At 54.2% G+C, this 17,297-nt stretch overlaps 1 protein-coding gene across 50 annotated transcripts in view; it reads left to right on the top strand.

Moving 5' to 3' along the window:
• CELF4 (CUGBP Elav-like family member 4) overlaps nt 1-17,297 on the top strand; it is a 321,515-nt gene that overhangs the window by 239,839 nt on the left and 64,379 nt on the right. For 26 of the 50 annotated variants that reach the window (XR_013525861.1, XR_013525859.1, XR_013525860.1 and 23 more), the window contains exon 3: nt 4,039-4,117. Coding sequence is in view for 35 of the 50 variants with exons in the window: in XM_078348046.1 (XP_078204172.1) it covers nt 4,039-4,117 (79 nt within the window). In the remaining 15 variants the exon portion in view is untranslated. The remainder of the gene's footprint in view (nt 1-4,038; nt 4,118-17,297) is intronic. The other 24 variants (XR_013525865.1, XR_013525868.1, XR_013525863.1 and 21 more) reach the window with 1 other exon arrangement.

The following is a 17,297-nucleotide window of genomic DNA, read 5'->3' as shown; positions in this document are numbered from 1 at the left end:
CCCGACCGAGCCTGACACTTTATTTCTGCTGAGAATTAAGAAAGCATAGGGCCGTATATTATCTCACCATCTAGCCCTGCACCTCTCTGACAAGTCCCGCAAAGGCTGTCTGGATGCTGACCACTATGAGATTATAATGGGACATGAAAAATGACCCCAGGAGCATGGCTGCATGGGAACCAATTCAGTTCTACTTTACCAGTCTGCCTAGAGCACACCGTAGGTGCCCAGGCCATGGCTGAGGCAGGTGGGAGGCTGGAGGAGACCCCATGTCCCCACTGTTAGAAAGCCCACAGTAAAACTGGAGAGAAGCCAAGGGGCCTGTATTTAAGGGGTGAGCCCAGCAGCACACCATGGGGGAGGTCTGCCTGCACCATCCAGGACCTGTCTGGTTGGGAGGTCTCCTAGGGCATCACAGGCACCCAGGTGCCAAGGACAGTGGTCTGGCTGTCTATTACTGGGGTGGCCGCTAGGGTGGAAGGCTTCATGCACAGGGAGATTTCATTTGCCTGGTTTAACTTACCATGGAAAATGGGACCCATCATATCAGAAATAGCTCTAGCCTGGCCATGCCAATCCACAGAACTGACCCTAGCTGCTCTCAGGCCCAGCTAGAGAAAACTGGCCATAAAACACAGAAATGAGATGCCAGGGGAGGAGTCTCCTCCAATTGCCCCAGCTGTTCACCCACACAGGATGAGGCCCCTAGGTACGTGGGGTCCTCCTGGCATGCTCTAGCCCCAGGAATGGAGGCTCCTGCCCCAGGAACAGCCTCGTTCCCCAGTTGGGACAGAGCCCCAAAGCCCAACTGGTTCTAGTTCACACCCCCGTGCCCGCCCCTTCTCAGCCAGGCCTTCTTTCCATCCTTACAGGGGAAGCCTGAATTCCCCATCTGGCTCCCTGCTTCCCTCTCTTTCCCCACACCCCCCTTGCCCTCTGCTTCGAACTTTCCTGGACCATCCCAAGCCTATTCCACCTGTTCCCAGCATCTCCTGAATAGTAGGCAGATGTCAGGATTCCTGGGTTCATCTTGGTATCACCATCCACAACCTTTGTGACCTCAAGCTAACTTCTTAATCTCTCTGAAAATCCTTTTTTTTTTTTTTTGACTGAAGTTAGATAATCTATTTGCATACACCATAGAAGTTGTGATGATCTAGCAATGTGATGCGTATATCAGCTATTCCTGTTCTCAGGGGTTTGTGGATCCTTGTGGAGGCCTGGGACACCTAAGCACCATTCCCACTTGCAAGTCAATTTTCAGCCTTGGGTATAGTTTATAAACAGAAAATGAGGAGCTCCCTGTAGGACCCTTCCCAATGGGGTTCCAACCAGGCTTCGTGAACTAGGGGGCTTATTTGTTTGCTAGAGCCACCATAGCAAATACCACAGACTGGATGGCTTAAACAAAGGAATGTATTTCTCACAGCTCTGGAGGCTGGAAGTTCAAGGTCACGGTGTGGGCAGTATTGGTTTCTGGTGAGGGCTCTCTTGCTGGTTTGAAGATGGCAGCCTTCTCGCTGTGTCCTCCTGTGGTCTTTTCTCTGTGTGAACATCCCTGATGTCTCTTTCTCCTCTTGTGAGGCCACCAATCATATGGGATGACGACCCTACTCTTATAACTACATTCAACCCTAAGTACCTCCTTAAAGGCACTATTTTCAAATACACTCACATTGGGGGTTAGCGCTTCACCATATGAATTGTGGGGGCACACTTCACAACAGGAGCCAAGTGGACTAGGCTTAAAGAATGAATAGCTGTCAAGAGGAGAAGGCTGCATGGCACAGCAGGGAGCTTGAAGGCCCAGGGAATGGACTTGGGGAGGAGGGTGCCGGGATGTGGTGTGGGAATGGTGCAAGAGGCAGTGGGGCCAGATTTTGGGGAGGTCAGGCAGAAAAGATATTTCATTTGATGGCCCAAAAAACCTGGCCTCAATCTCCCTTTATGGGATGGGTATTTTACTTCTTCTTTGGTCCCCCTCCTCCTGGAGCAGCTGGGGTCAAACGAGATAAAATATGGTGAAGCCAAAGGCCATGGCATGAGCAACACTGGACCTACTCATTCTGGCTGAATCCCATCTCCGCCACTCCTCAGAGCCTTGTTCTTCTCATTGAAAAGATGGATATAATAATTCCTACCTTAGAGAATTGTAAAATTACATAAGCAGGAAAGCTGTAGAAATATGTCAAAGAGAACATCAGGGCTGGAACTGGGTCCAGGTCAGTCCTTAAAATCTGGTTAGGGGAGAAGAATGTCACAGGTGTGGGGGAAAAGAAGCCTAGAAGGACAGGGCATTGCAGGAGGACAGGCACTCAAGGAAAGGGTGAGATGCTGAGTCCTAAACGGCACTGGACGGGGAACCTGGAGTGACCTGGCTCACTCCTGGAGTCCTTCTCCCATAGCCAGGTGTCTGGTTGGCCTTCTGGATCCTTCCCTCAAGGACTGGGAAGGAGCTGGTTCATGGGGAAGCCAGAAACTTCATTACGTTCCTCCTTCTCCTGTGATTGGAGTTTGCTCTACTATGGCAGTGTTCTCTGCTGCCAGGGCTTGGGCACAAAGCACCTTGCTTTCCCTCAGCTCCATAAGGGATGTCCAGTGGGGACCTGGTGGCGAACAATGACACCTCAGCCCCTCTCGGTGGGCTGGCTCTGGCACCATCCCCTGCCACCTCCAGCTACCTGTGCCTCCTTCCTTGTCAGCTCCGTCCTGCCTCCCGTCTCTGTCCTTCCCGGCCATGGCTCTGCCCTTCCCATGGCCTCGTGCTCACCTTGCTGAGTCACAGGCACCCATACTCCCCCACCCTTGTCTTGACGCAGCCAAAACTCACTTCAAGTCGTAGACCAGAAGGCAGGAGGAAGCTTGTGACTGGCTGATCCAGACGCTCGCTGTACGGGAGGGAATTGGCAACGGAAGGTCTCAAGGTACAGGACAGACAGGCAGAAATCACCCTGCAGGCCCTGCTTCCCAGCGGTGCCCTGCCACGCGGTGGCCTTGGGAAGCACCTGAACACCTCTTGGCCTCAGTCTCTCCATCTCTAAAATGGGGGTGTTTACCTGCGCTGTTGCCTCTCTGAGTCTGAGTTTGTGAGAGAAATGCAGATGCAAGAAGGGCTCAGGGAGGTGCGTAAGGGCAGTAGCACTGGCGGAGACATCAAGTCCAAGTTCACTTGCGTGATCCACCTCATGTTTATTGCTTAAAACACGCTGGGACCTCCACACTGGAGAGCCCACCCTGGTGCCTCGGGGTGAGACTAGAAGCCAGGCAACGGAGCCTGGGATGCTTGGAGTCCAGAGACCCCTAGTGGCAGGAATGGGCCATTGACACAGATCCCCAAGAGGGAAGAGAGAGGCCGGCAGGCAGAGGAGTCAGGCCTTGCCCTCCTGTCCTCCTGGCACCCAGACATCACAGGGGACGAATAGCTGTGCCCACTCCACGCACTGCCTGAGAGGACGACCCTGGATGCAACCTGGAGCCCCAGCCCTGAGCTCTGCTTTAACCATGGAGCTGGGCAACCTGGGGCCTCAGTCACCTCTCACCCACAGGCCACGTCTGCCAGCTGGCATCGGTTGGGGTAAAGCTGGATGCCCTGGCCTTGGTGGGGACCATCTGCAGCCAGCGACCAGCGACCAACTCATCTCCATAAAGGCAGATGTCTGGAGTGAACTAGAGCTGAGCCAAAGGTGTGCTCTGCGGACTCAAAGGCCTTGTGCGACACAAAGAGACAAGGCCAGTGTGTCTGTCAACCTCAGAAGCTGATAACAAAGGCTAGCAGGAGCTGCTCGGAGTCAGAGGAGGAGGCACCCCAAGCTCTCCCATCCAGAGACACCCCCCGAAAGAAGGGGGCCTTGGGCTTGTGCTGTTGAGGGGAGATGGGCTGAGCTTTGGTACAGGTGTGTGCACCTGCAGCAGCATGTGGGAGTGCATGTCTGTGGGTGCAGTCTGCATCCCTGCATCCATCTGTGCACCTGAGTGTTGGGGGTCTGTGCCCTCATCCCCAGGCCTGCTATAACGCTGTCCCCCTGTGCTCTGTTGCAGATGAACCGGCCGATCCAGGTGAAGCCTGCGGACAGCGAGAGCCGAGGAGGTAGTAGCTGCCTGCGCCAGCCCCCTTCACGTGAGGGCCCACTTGTCTCTGCCCCCCTCCCCCCTCACTCCTCCCTCCTTTTCCCAATGCAGTCGTGTGATGCAGCGACTCCCCGCCTCCTCCTCTTGCTCCTCTGGGGATCTCGTGGCTGAGGGTTGGGGAGAGAGTTTTGGAGCTCTGGGTGACTGGTGTGGAGAAAGAGAGGAGGGAAGGGGGGCAATTGGGGTCTTCCAGATGGTAGGGCCTGTGCCTCTCTGAGTAAAGAAGTGCCTTGTCCTAGGGCATTCTTCCCCCCTCCGTTAAAACACCCAAAAGGGTGTGGCCACCTGGGTATTGCCAAGGAAAACCCCACCCTGATGGGACTCGTGCAGTCGCAAGGGAGGCAGGAAGTGGTCACAGCTGTGCCATAAGAGGATTCGGCCATAGGAGGCAAATCTGAGTGGCCCACAGGGGTGTAGGCACTCAAGGCCAGCACCAAGGCAGAGATCCTGGAGATAGAGGCAGGCAGTTGGGCAGATGTCTGGAAAGGGACAGAGCGGAAAGACACGGCCTCACTCCACAGACGCTTGCCCCAGAACATGGACTCACTGGAGCCTGGCTGTGGAGAGCCTGGGTGAGGGAATGCCACACCTTGAGGCTCAGCCCTGGAAGGACCAGGCAGACAGCCAGCCAGGAGCAGCTCCATCCCCAAGTGACAGCGTCCTCCTGGTGCAGTGCCTGCATGGCTGCCCTGCTACCTGTCACCCCAGCCCTGGGGGTAATCGGGGCCCACTCCGGGCACAGCCTTGTCCCTAGGTTCCTCTAGATGAGATTCAAACATACTCTGACATTAAAAGAAAATGAAAGGAGAGGACATGGCAAAGAAAATTCATCTAGCACCCAAGATCAGGCCTCCCCGACCCAGGCACCAGCTCCTCCCCCAACAAACTGCCCCCGTGATATGGAGCCCATCACACCTCACTTGTGGGAGAGAGAGAGACTCACCAGCCCCATAGGGTAGAATAATGTGCAGGCACTGCCAGATGCCCCCTTCCTGGCCTGCCGCCTTGGGGACGGGGCATTGTCCTTCCCGATCGCCAGCCCCTGGGCACTCACACTAGGTGCCATTCCCACTGGGCCCTGCTCAGAAGCTGCTCTGAACTGAGCTCTCAGCCACTTCTCCCTGTAGGTGGCCAAACGGAGGCTCCTCCAAGCAGGCGAAGGACCCCCAAGGAGAGACTCTGGCCTCTCTACCAGCAAGGGGCCACAGCCCAAGTTCCCACAGAAGCACAGCCAGGCAGTGAGCCAAGCAGCCATACAGAAGTGGGACACTCACAGAGGACAGACAGGCGGTGGCTCCCTCCCTCCAGTCTCCTCCCACAACGTAGAGACCTTGGAAAAATTGAGAACACCCATGAGGCCAGCAAGGGGAGCATAAGAGTTGGAGCCTTTTTTTTGCCCTGAGAAGGTGACATCGGGTAGAGCCTCCAAGGTGGCCCCAGCCTACCCTTCCCCTGGCCAGGGTTGGGGTGTCCAGCATGAGAGCACTGGTAGTGAGATGGGACAGCCAGTTGCAGCTGTCCTCCGCCTCCCAGCCAGGAGCTCTTGGCTTCTGCTAACCCTGCCACGCCCTGGACTCTGGCCTGGGTGTCCATGTTCACCACACTCCCCCGGCCCAGGCCTGGGCCCAGTGCTCCTGGTTTCTTCCCACTTGACAGATCAGCCAGGAACTAAGGGATTTCTCTCTCCCCCGTCTCCTCAGAAAGTTTACTGGGAAATTAAGGACAAAAAGTCAAGTAGGCGAAAGCTACTTGCAAGTTTGGAGAGCAAATTGTCCTGGAAGGAGCTGCGGTGTGGCCACTTGTGACCTGCTCAGCCCTGGAACCTGGGCCTGCCCAGAACTCAGGACCCCTCCCAACCCAAACCTCAGATCCTATCCCGCAGGGCTTGAGCTGGTGCCTTGGTGCTGCCTGAAGGGACCCTGTGCCCCAGGGTACAGACACACCTCCTGACGCCCATTGAGTGCTCAGCCCTAAGGACCCCAGTAGTCAAGATCCAATTGGTTGATGGGTACAGATGCTTTAAGCATGAGGGGGTCCATGCGAGTGAAGCCCACCTGGTGTGTGCTGCCTGCTCCTGTCCCCTCCTTGGCAGTGAGAGGAGCGCCATCCTCAGCCTCACCCAGGGCTCATGAGGCACACAGCAGTGCAAGGAGGGGTGTCTCCTGGAGACCAGCACCCACCCAGGCACACAGTGACTCACCTGCAGCCCTCAGTCCACACAGCCCGGCCAGGAGGCAGCAGCTCGGGGAAGCTCCCAAGGACAGGCAGGAAGCTGGGGCAGCAGGTGCCAGCCGCAGTTTCAGAGAGGGGATTCCCAAGGTGGGGGCTGCCAGAGGCCTTGGGGGAGGTAGCAATTCTGCCCTTGAAGGTGAGGGATCCCACAGCTGGAGAAGGGGGATGGCATGAACAAGGACCACCGAGCCAGGCCTCTGAGGGCCACAAGGAGGTGCCATCTGGCACAGAGCAGCAGGTCAGAGTCCAGCCGGTTTTCTCCAGCGTGGCTGGAGAAGGGTATCTGGAATCCCCTCTGCCCAACAAGGCCGTCCTGGGCTCTAACTCAAACCTTTTTCTCCCTGAACTTGCCTCGGAGGCAATAGCTCTCTGACTCCAAGATGCTAACCTCATCGGCTTTCCCCTATATATCTTCTGCGGCTGACACTTGCCCCAAACCAGATTAATCAGCTCTTTTATTCTTCTCGCAGTAGAAAGTAGCGGGGGAGCCAAACCTAAACATCTATCTATTAATTGCATATTCAATATTAAACAGCAAGATGGCCCTGAGTCAGCACTATCACCAAGCTATTTTTTTTTTAAGAAAGTTAGTTTAAAATAATTTAATAGCCATTAAATACTTCTGGGGAGAAGGAGAAGAGGGAGAAGTGAACATTTTAAAAGATTAAAGAAATGGGCAACAGGAGAAGGGAATGGAAAGAAGGGATGAGAGAGGGATGGAGGAGGTGGGTGATGGCAGCAGGCAGGAGGAGAGAAGGAGGTGAGAAAAATAGACAGGTGAGGGGAGAAGAAGCAGGAGTGGGGGTGGGGAGCGAGGCCTTGAAGACAGTGGGTGATGGAAGACTGGGGCACAGTGGTGTAGGGGTAGGGGAGCAGAAGCAGGCAGTGGCCGCAGAGGGAGAGGGAGGGCCAGCCCCAGCCCTGGCTCAGCAATGAGCCAGGTCACGAGTCCCCAAAACCCAGAGGACACAGGACACCTGTCCCCAGCTGCATATCCAGGTGCATTTGAATGCTCATGAGCAGCACAGAAAGATGTGTTTTCGGCTTAGGATTTGCGGAACATGCAGGGGTCTTTGGCCAGGGGACAGGAGGAAGGCTTCTCTCCCCCTCGCCCAGCCCACAGCTGGCTGCGGCCCCCTGCACAGCCGTATCATGGTTCCACCTTCTCATCCCCCACCTCAGGCTTCTAGACACGTGCCCGGTCACATCCCCCACACGCATGAGGTATAGGTGTGGGGATGGGCCTGGGCAGGGTGTTGGCAGGTCTGTGTGCACAGGAGCGCTTTTTAACTTCCTGTCTCTGACACACATGGATTGCTGGCTGAGGCTGATGGGCCACTGTCAGGAGTGATTCAGGGAGCTCAGTTCTTTTTTTTTTTTTTTTTTGAGATGGAGTCTCACTCTGTTGCCCAGGCTTGAGTGCAGTGTCATGATCTCAGCTCACTGCAATATCTGCCTCCCAGGTTCAAACAGTTCTTCTGCCTCAGCCTCCTGAGTAGCTAGGACTGGAGGTATGCACCACCACACCCAGCTAATTTTTGTATTATTAGTAGAGACGGCGTTTCACTATGTTCACTAGGCTGGTCTCTAACTCCTGACCTCATGATCTGCCCACCTCAGCCTCCCAAAGTGCTGGGATTATAGGTGTGAGCCACCACGCCCAACCTCAGTTCTTTTTTCTTTGGTATGAAGCCAGCGGCAGCCTTGCATCTGAACGGGTTGGAGTGGAGATACAGGTACAGAAGGAAGCAGAGCTGTCTGGGTCCTTGGCTGGAGCACCCAGGAAGAGTACAGGATGCAGTTCATGTTTCAGTGGAAGGTTCTTCTCTGGAATGAGCTCAGGCACCTCCGTCTCTGGGCCTCCATCTCCTCACATGAGGGGCTCAGGAGTCACTATCCATAAAGCAGCTGTTTACAGAACACTGACTGAGGGCTGGGGATTTTATGGAAATATGTTTTTTAATTGTTGTTTTTTGTTTTTAAGATGGAGTTTCGCTCTTATCACTCAGGCTGGAAGGCAATGGCACGATCTTGGCTTACTGAAACCTCCACCTCCTGGGTTCAAGCGATTCTCCTGCCTCACCCTCCCAAGTAGCTGGGATTACAGGTGCCTGCCACAACACCCAGCTAATTTATATATTATTAGTAGAGATGGGGTTTCACCATGTTGGCCAGGCTGGTTTGAACTCCTGACCTCAAGTGATCCACCCACTTCAGCCTCCCAAAGTGCTGGGATTACAGGCATGAGGCACTGTGCCTGGCTGGTAATATGTTTAATTTATACAGCAACTTCAAAGTATGGATGTTCTTGGCCCCACTTAAAGGTACAAACCAAGGCACAGAGAGGCTAGATAACTAGTTCCAGGGCACACAGCCAGAAAATGGCAGAGTCAAAATTCCAGCTTCTACCTGTTAGCCATCAGAACCCAGGCTACATGTATTCCTGTCACTCCCAGGAGGGCTTATCAGACTGTGTGGCTCAGGGGCAGTGGGAAGGCACCACAGACATTTGTGTCACCTTTAGGCCCATTCTCAAGGCAGCTGAGGTGAGAGGAGCAGAGTTCCAGGTGAGGAAGGCAGGATGAGCCTGGACAAGGAGCTCCCAGACCTACCCATGAAACATGAAAGACCAGGGCAGGAGTGGGTCAGAGAACAAAGAACTCACTGTGGCCTGGAGCAAGCAGGAAGGGCTTCCTGGAGGAGGTGGGAATTAGATCAAGAGGTATAGAGCTGGGATACAGTGAGGACACAAAGTTAAAATGGGGCCTTGAACACAAGGCCAAGGGTTGTCACCATTGGAAGCAGGAGCACTGATCCTGGGTAAGAGATCACAGACAGAGAGAGGGCAGTAATCTCCTGGGTAGGAAGAGAAGAAAGCGCCCCTGCTACGAACACCAGAAGCCGGGGCTCCAATTAAGTAGAGAAGCAAGGCCAAGAACAGCCTCCCCAGGAGCCATCCCTTGGCCTGAAGAATCCAGCTATCCCCCAAGAGCACACTGGAGCAAGTTGATTTACCCCCAGTATAAGCAAACTAATTCATTCACCAGTGATGCCAGCTGGGGACAGAGAAGAACCAGAGGGAGGGCAGGCCCGTCCCTGCCTGCCCTGACCATGGCAGCTGGCCCCTCAGGGGTGATGATACCTCCCCAGGGCATGTGCTTCAGTGTCCTGTGCCTCCTAGCAGCAGACACACCCCACCCCAACACCCCAAGAGCTGGCTCCTGCTCAGCTTCTAAATGGAGTGTCCATGGGTGTCCCTAGGGCACCGCCTGCGGCCCTGACCACGTCCTCTCCTCCCAGCTCTCAGTCCAGGTGACAGGACAACCCCCACCAAGATGCCTCCTGCAGCCAGGTTGTGGGACCTCCTTCCAGAGGGTCAGAGATGAGGAGGTAGGAGCTCTGACTGCCTTGGCCTCAGGCAGCCAACTTGCTTGGGAAGATCCTGTGTGCCCACCCAACTCTATGGGCTCAGGAGGATCAGCGGTCAGACAGGGACCATGAAGGAGGAGACGAGTGGCTGAGACCTGGGTCAGGTGTAGACAACTGCAGATGCATGCCATCTCCCCTGTGTCCCTGGGAAGGATGTTTCTTTCCCACCTTCCTAGGGGATGTGTGGAACTGGGAGTGTCTGCAGTGCCTCTGTCAGTGACCATGAATGTGTGGCACACCAGGGGGTGCTTCACAGGCAAAGCATGTGACAGCACCCTGGGTTCCTCCAGACACCATGCAGATGAGGCCTATGTTGGCTAAACCCCAGTGTGATGGTTACTGCTAGGAGGTGGGGCGGGCTTTGATGAGGCTGGCTGGGGTGGGGCACAGACTGGGGCCACCAGATTTATCTCATCAATATGAAGTGACAGAAAAGCCAGCAAGGTAGTTGGCTAGGGAGAGGTTAGAAACCACGAAGACTGGAGAGAAGAGTCCTGGGAAAGAGGGGACTCGGGAGCTGCCACCTGCACGTGCTCATCTTGTCCATGTGTCTGGGCCTGTGTCTACCTCTCTGTCCTGTGGGTTGCCTTTGTCTCTTTCTACCATCGGCCACGTGAGAACAAAGTGGAAGCTCGGTTCAGCAGGGCCTCAGGGATAACAGGCCCAACTCTTGTCTCCCAAGGCACAGGCTTGGGAGGGGGCAGGCCTGGCACTGGGGAGTCTATCCAGAGGGCAAACAGCAAGAAAGAAAACCACCTTCCAGGGTCTGCTACTCTCTCCAGGGACCCAGAACTGAAAAGCACATGACACACAGATACACACAGGTGGCCACCTGCATAGTAGAATCAGGCCCGATTGCATAGAGAAGCTGCCAGATGAAGCCACCAGCCAACAACACACCTCTAGCTGTGGCAACTGAGACCCAGGCTAGAGGTCCCACCACTGAGGGGCTCCCGAATCTCTCCCTGGCCAGTAGAAGCCTGTTTTCTTCCAGGCCCAGGAGAGATCAGCAAAGCAAGCAGCTGAGAACTGAGCCCAGGAGAATCGAGGGCAGCAAGTGAAGGCAGGCAGGGCTGAGCTGGCCTTAAGAATGTCCTGTTGCTCCCCAGCAAGACAGGGGAGGCTGGAGGAGGGAAAGGGGAGCGTCCCCAGGCACCAGCTAGGAAGGCAGCCTTGGCATGTGGTGGCAGTAAGCTATCTGCAGACCCCCTGGGAAGTTTCTGAGTGTGAAGGGACCTCTTTTTTTTTTGAGACAGAATCTTGCTGTCACCCAGGCTGGAGTGCAGTGGCACGATCTCGGCTCACTGCAACCTCCACCTCCCGGGTTCAGGCAATTCTCCTGCCTCAGCCTCCTAAGTAGCTGGGACTACAGGAACCTGTCACCACACCAGGCTAATTTTTTTTTTTTTTTTTTTTTGTGGAGATGGGGTTTCACCATATTGGCCAGGCTGGTCTTGAACTCCTGACCTCATGATCTGCCCACCTTGGCCTCCCAAAGTGCTGGGATTACAGGTGTGAGCCACCACACCCTGCCAGGGACCTCTTTTATGTTTCTCTACCCTTCCCAAGTCCTGCAGAATTGCTCTTCTTCCTCCCTCAGCCTCTGTATCTAGACCTGGGAACCCATGCCCATGTTTCTTTCTTTCTTTTTTTTTTTTCTTTTTCACAGGCTGGAGTGCAGTGGCATGATCTCAGCTCACTGTAACCTCTGCCTCCCAGGTTCAAACGATTCTCCTGCCTCAGCCCCTGGAGTAGCTGGGATCACAGGCGGGAGCCACCGCATGGCTGGGAGCCAGTGTTCCTCCCTCCCTACACTCCCCATACTGTGTCTCTGTGTCCCTGTCTCTCAATCTGTCTTTGGCAGGACCTGGGCAGGGCAAGGAAGGCATGGGAGGGTTGGGGGTCAGATATGACACCTGGGAGGCATCCCTGAGACAGCTGCTGGCCGAGTGTCCCGAGTTCCTGTATCCTTTACGTGCGCCCAGCACACTCCAGCGTCTTCCGGGTGCCCCCCTCGCTGTGCCGCACTGGTGTGGCAGTGGAGTCCCGCTGGACCAGCTAATGAGGTTGGACACAATGTGAGTGACTGGGCTCCCAGGCCCTCCCTGAGGCCACGTTCCCCACCATAAACCCGTGGCCAAGTGCGTCCTCCCGGCCCCTCCACCATCTGTAGCCATATCGGTTCCTGAGGCTTTTAAAATCCTATTAAACTCCTCATTACTCCTCCGAGCATTATTTTCTTTCTAAACAGCCACAGACAACGTGTTGTCTGCGAGGGCTTCAAAGGGCCGAAGGCCACCAGCTGTGGAGTGCGGGCCCCAGCGGGAGGGCTGCTGTGGGACAGGCCCGGGGCATGGCTGGGGAGACCCCCTAGCCACAACCGCTGACTTTCGGTGTGGGGTTTCTCCCTTGCAGACTCTTCTAGCTATTCTATCCCGCACTAGAAAGGCAGTTTAGCAAGTGTGCAGATGAACTAGACATACAAGCTGTCCCGCTTTACAATAATTCAACATACAGAGATGTCAGTTTCCCAATTTCAGGAGTCAGTGAGTGACTCACTGGACAAAGCTTCTGGGCGCACAGAAACTTGGCAGGACTCTACTGAGGGAGCCCCCGCTCAGGCAGAAGGGGCTGCAGAGAAACATCCAGAGGGCTGGACCACAGCACGCTGAAAATTAATCTGAAATTACACTGAAAATTAAGAAATTAAGAGCCTCCTTACCCGCTGATTTGGGGTTGGTTTGTACTCTGCCAGGGAGACCCCGGGAGACCCCGGGATGACCAGAGCTAATCCTACCCCAGCATGGAGGGTGCAGTCTGGGAGAGAAGGCGTCCAGTGACTGAAGGAGAAGGAGTCTGCCCCCCAGAGCCAGAGACCCCCAACCTTACCATCCCACCTGCCTCCAAGCTTCCTGTCCCACAGAGGCCTCTGAAAGGTGGGCTGGTTGTGGGCTCCACTTATGGCCCCTATATATGTGTTTTGGGGGCTTTGTATCCTTGTTCTAGACCCTGCTCCATACCTGGACACCCACAATTCATCACCACAGCCCTTCCACAGCCATGTCCTTGGCCAAGGGTCCTGGGGAAGCGTCACAGAAAACCAAGGGAACTTTGAATTGGGAGATAGCTACCTGCCTGGTTGGCCAGGACACAGCACCTCCTAGGCCTGGGGGGGCGGGCAGCAGCCCTTGTGTCTACTCTACCCCCACCCTATAAGCCAGCCTCTCACCCAGCTTCCATGTAAAAACATTTTTTTGGGGGAGGGGGATGGAGCTTTGCTCTTGTTTCTTGTTGCCCAGGCTGGAGTGCACTGGTGCGATCTCAGCTCACCACAACCTCTGCCTCCCAGGTTCAAGCGATTCTCCTACCTCTGCCTCCCGAGTAGCTGGGCTTACAGGCACCTGCCACCACACCCAGCTAATTTTTTGTATTTTTAGTAGAGACGGGGTTTCTCCATGTTGGTCAGGCTGGTCTCAGACTCCTAACCGGGGCGATCTGCCTGCCTCAGCCTCCCAAAGTGCTGGGATTAAAGGTGTGAGCCACCGTGCCTGGCCTAAAAAGCTTTTAAGAAGTAAAACAACTGTACAGCATCTCTCAGTCTCCTTTCCAGGCCGTGGGCCCCTGCTTTGTCTATCTGTCCTGACCTATCTTCTCCCTGAATTTCTCAGGCTGTAGATGGGCATGTTTGCCCTTGAACACCAATCAGCCTGAAGTTCATGTCCTGGCAGGTCTTTTGTATACTTGGTCCCAGATTTATTAGGGGCTGATGTTTAAGAAATGACATATCAGCACAAGAGGTTCATGTGAGACATAAGGCAGCATGGCCAGACAGTCGGAGGTGCTCACACACGCCCTGTGCAGGCACCTTAAACATTAGGAAGGGCTGAAGGATTAGATGCCTCCTGGCCAGGCCCATTGCTCACCCAGAATATGGCTTCCCTGATGGTCAGGAAGTTCTGTCACATATCTGCCACATTCCCTACCCCTTTTGCTTTTGCATTTCCAGCCATTAGGTTCCCTGGATCATGGTGCAGTATTCCTCTGCCCTGGGGTTTTATTCTCAATAATCCCTATTCCTTCTGACTTAATTTTTTTCTTTTCTTTTTGAGTCTTGCTCATTGCATCCAGGCTGGAGTGCAGTGGCATGATCTTGGCTCACTGCAGCCTCCACCTCCAAGGTTCAAGCAATTTTCCGGCCTCAGTCTCCCAAGTAGCTAGGATTACAGGTGTGCACCAATATGCCCGGCTAATTTTTTATATTTTTAGTAGAGACAGGGTTTCACCATGCTGGTCATGCTGGTCTCGAACTCCTGACCTCATGATCTGCCTGCCTCAGCCTCCCAAAGTGCTGGGATTACAGGTATGAGCCACTGCACCCAGCCTTTTGTTGTTGTTGTTAAAACAGAGTATCACTGTCACCTAGGCTGGAATGCAGTGGTACAATCTCGGTTCACTGCAACCTCTGCTTCCCAGGTTCAAGCAATTCTGCCTCAGCCTCCCAGGTAGCTGGGATTACAGGCATCCACCACCATGCCTGGCTAATATTTTGTATTTTTAGTAGAGACGGGGTTTCACCATGTTGGCCAGGCTAGTCACGAACTCCTGACAGCAAGTGATCTGCCCACCTTGGCCTCCCAAAGTGCTGGGATTACAGGCATCAGCCACTGGGCCCAGCTCTTCTGACTTAAAATTTAAGAAAATCTTTGTCTCCTTTCTTTCTCCAGCCCCTTTGTAAAAAAAAGTTTTAAAAAGCCAGGAAACCTCTTCTATTTACACAACTGGACCCAAACAGCAGCTGCGTGAAGAACTGGTCTTTGTGGTTGGGGAGGAAGTTGCTGGTGGGGAGGAGTCCCCAGGGAGAGCCCCGCAGAGGCACCAGCGGAGCAGGCACACATTATAAATATGTCTGTAACTCCTGCCATAGACGCGAAAATATAATTAACTGCAAACCTGCAGAATTTAAATGGACTTTAGATTTTCAGCTGCGGGAGGGGGTGTTGATTGATCTGCATTTTGTTTTTGAAGTTTTTTTTAATCCATTTGGAAAGTTAAGTTGAGACTCGCAGCATCTCGACAAATTCCCTCTGGCCCCGGCTAATTTAGCAAAGGATTGTTTCAGGGGAAATGGGATATTAATCATAGCAAATGGGCTTCTGGATGATATTTAAAAGCTGCCTCATGCCTCTGTGCCCAGGAATAGGAATGACAGAGAGAAGGTACAACGGCCCTCTTGTGTCCCATCCCATCGCCACTCCCGCATCAGTCCCATCCCAGCCTGGCCACTATGGCCACTACATGAGCGTGGAAGAGGGAGACCCCCACTTCCTTTGGAGATGGGCGAGAGGAGAGAAAGTTCCCAGGCAGTCCTCCCAGGCCCGGATGGTGTCCTCTGCACAGCACAGGGTGAGCCCTGATGTACCCAGGACTGAAAGAGCCCTGAGCATGATTTATCCAGCACCCCCCAGCCCCAACACACCCCACTGGGAACATCCTGATGACAACATGGGAATGGTGGGGTGTGCAGGGAGGGGGAGGGACAGGGAGAGGGACAAGATGGCACGGATCAGAGAGATCAGAAGGGGTAGCACCTGCCTGGCCCTTGGAGGGCAGGAGGATCTGAGCCCAGATGCACTCAAAGAGCAGAGCTTCCTGAGTGGGAAAACAATCCAAACTAAGGCAGGCTTGGAAGACCCTAAGAGGCCAGATTGGAGGGCCTACTTTGGGGAAAAGACAAGGATGGGAGCACTGATTTCCAGAAGCTGCTTTAAATGGATACATTTAGGTAAAGGAAAGCCATGTAAAGCTTTTGGGCAGGGGAGTTAGGTGATAGAAATGAGTTTTGGAAGCAATCTTCTAGGGCTACTGAACCGGATGGAGGGAGGAGTGAGAGCAGGTGGAGAGCAGGGACCTGGCTGGGCTTCACTGCCCGCCAAGCCCTCTGATCCCCATTCCATCCCCTTCCCGCAGCGCTGTCGTGCCCCAAGAGCTGCATCCTCCTGTTGCAAAGTGGGTGGTGACACAAGAGAAACTTAGCTGGTGAACTAAGTTTCTGGAATCTTCCTTGCTGACAGCTGTTGAGGTTGTCATTTTATTTTTATAGTCCAGTCCATGGGAAAGGAGAGGAGGAGGCAGGGGTGCGTGCAAATGGAAATCATACTGCCCGGGGTCACAGCTATACTGAACATGTGAATTACCAGAATGGGAAGAGACAAGGAAGGCTTCCTGGAGGAGGTGATAATGGGAATGACAAGTCTACTGAGAGGATAAATCTGGGCTGTGTCATAGGCAAAGCCCTGAAAGCAGAGACCAGCAAGGCAAATATGTGGCATCCTGGATATTTCAAAATAATGAAGAGTTGATTTGACTGAGAGCAGGATCCACTTTCTGGAATAGAAAGACCCGGATTTGGTACACCATGGGTCTCATTGCTGCTCTCAGCCCAGGGCATGCACACCTCTGCTCATGCACCTGGGGGTGCACACACAGCATCTGCACCTGGGGGACGCCCTCTCTTCTCCTCCTGCAGCCCAACCTTACCAGGCCTGTCCCGGAGTCTTGTTTCTCTAGTTCGCTCTCCCACTCAGTCTTCCTGATCAGACATGCCCTGCCCCCTGTTAGAGGGCTCTCCTTTTCCCTATCCAGCCCAGGACAAGGTACATAGGGACCAGTCACTACTTGTAGCAGCAGCTGCGAGGGCTCTGGAAGCAAAGTGGATAGAGCCAGTGGGGCCCCCATCCTCCTAGTAAGTCACTCCGGGGCCTCCAATAAGAGTGCCTGAGTCTTCCAGCAGCCCTGCACAATGGGGTGAGCAGCACTCCTATTTTATGGAGGGGGAAACAGAGCTTGGAGAAGAGAGGTGACTTCCTCAACACCACATGGCTAGTAATCAGCCCTCGCCTCTGTCTTTCTGGGCACGCTTCCAAGCCTGGCTTGGGTCTGTGCTGGGGTGCTGACACCTAGAGGAAGCTCTCGCAGCATCAACACCAACCATCAGATCCACAAAGGATGAGGATGGGTCTTGCCTCAGTCTTCAGGCTGGGCTCTCCAGCTCCCATCCCCCAACCCCAAGTGCCCTTTGGCTTTGGTGGGTAGTAAGGGTCCTCAGAGAGAGTCTGAGGCTGGACCTGCCCAGTTGTAAGCCCCACCAGCAGCAGGATGAGCCTGTCTGTGCTATCTAAATGTCGGCTGGGAGGAGCAGGTAGAGAAACTCCATGTACACCCAGCTTGAGAACCAACCTGACCAGTCAGGGCCTTTTCCGTCTAGGGCCTGGCAATGAGAAAGGCTTTGCAGAAATCTCAAGGTCAACCAGGGCCCTTATCAGGGACAAATCCATGATTCCAACATCCTGGACACCAAATCCTCGCACTGGATAACTGGCCCAGATGTCTTAGTAGGCTTGAGGCCTGCACATGAATGGCCAATTGCAAATAACTTTCGACTTTGAGGGACAGTCCTTGCTCCTGGAGAGCTGATGGGCCACGACACACAGGTACATGAGGGAGATGTC

Source organism: Callithrix jacchus, chromosome 13 (genome assembly GCF_049354715.1).
Source record: "Callithrix jacchus isolate 240 chromosome 13, calJac240_pri, whole genome shotgun sequence".
In the NCBI taxonomy this organism is placed as follows: Eukaryota; Metazoa; Chordata; class Mammalia; order Primates; family Cebidae; genus Callithrix; species Callithrix jacchus.
The sequence above is the reverse complement of the archived record's forward strand: the minus strand, read 5'-3'. Positions and strand labels throughout refer to the sequence as shown.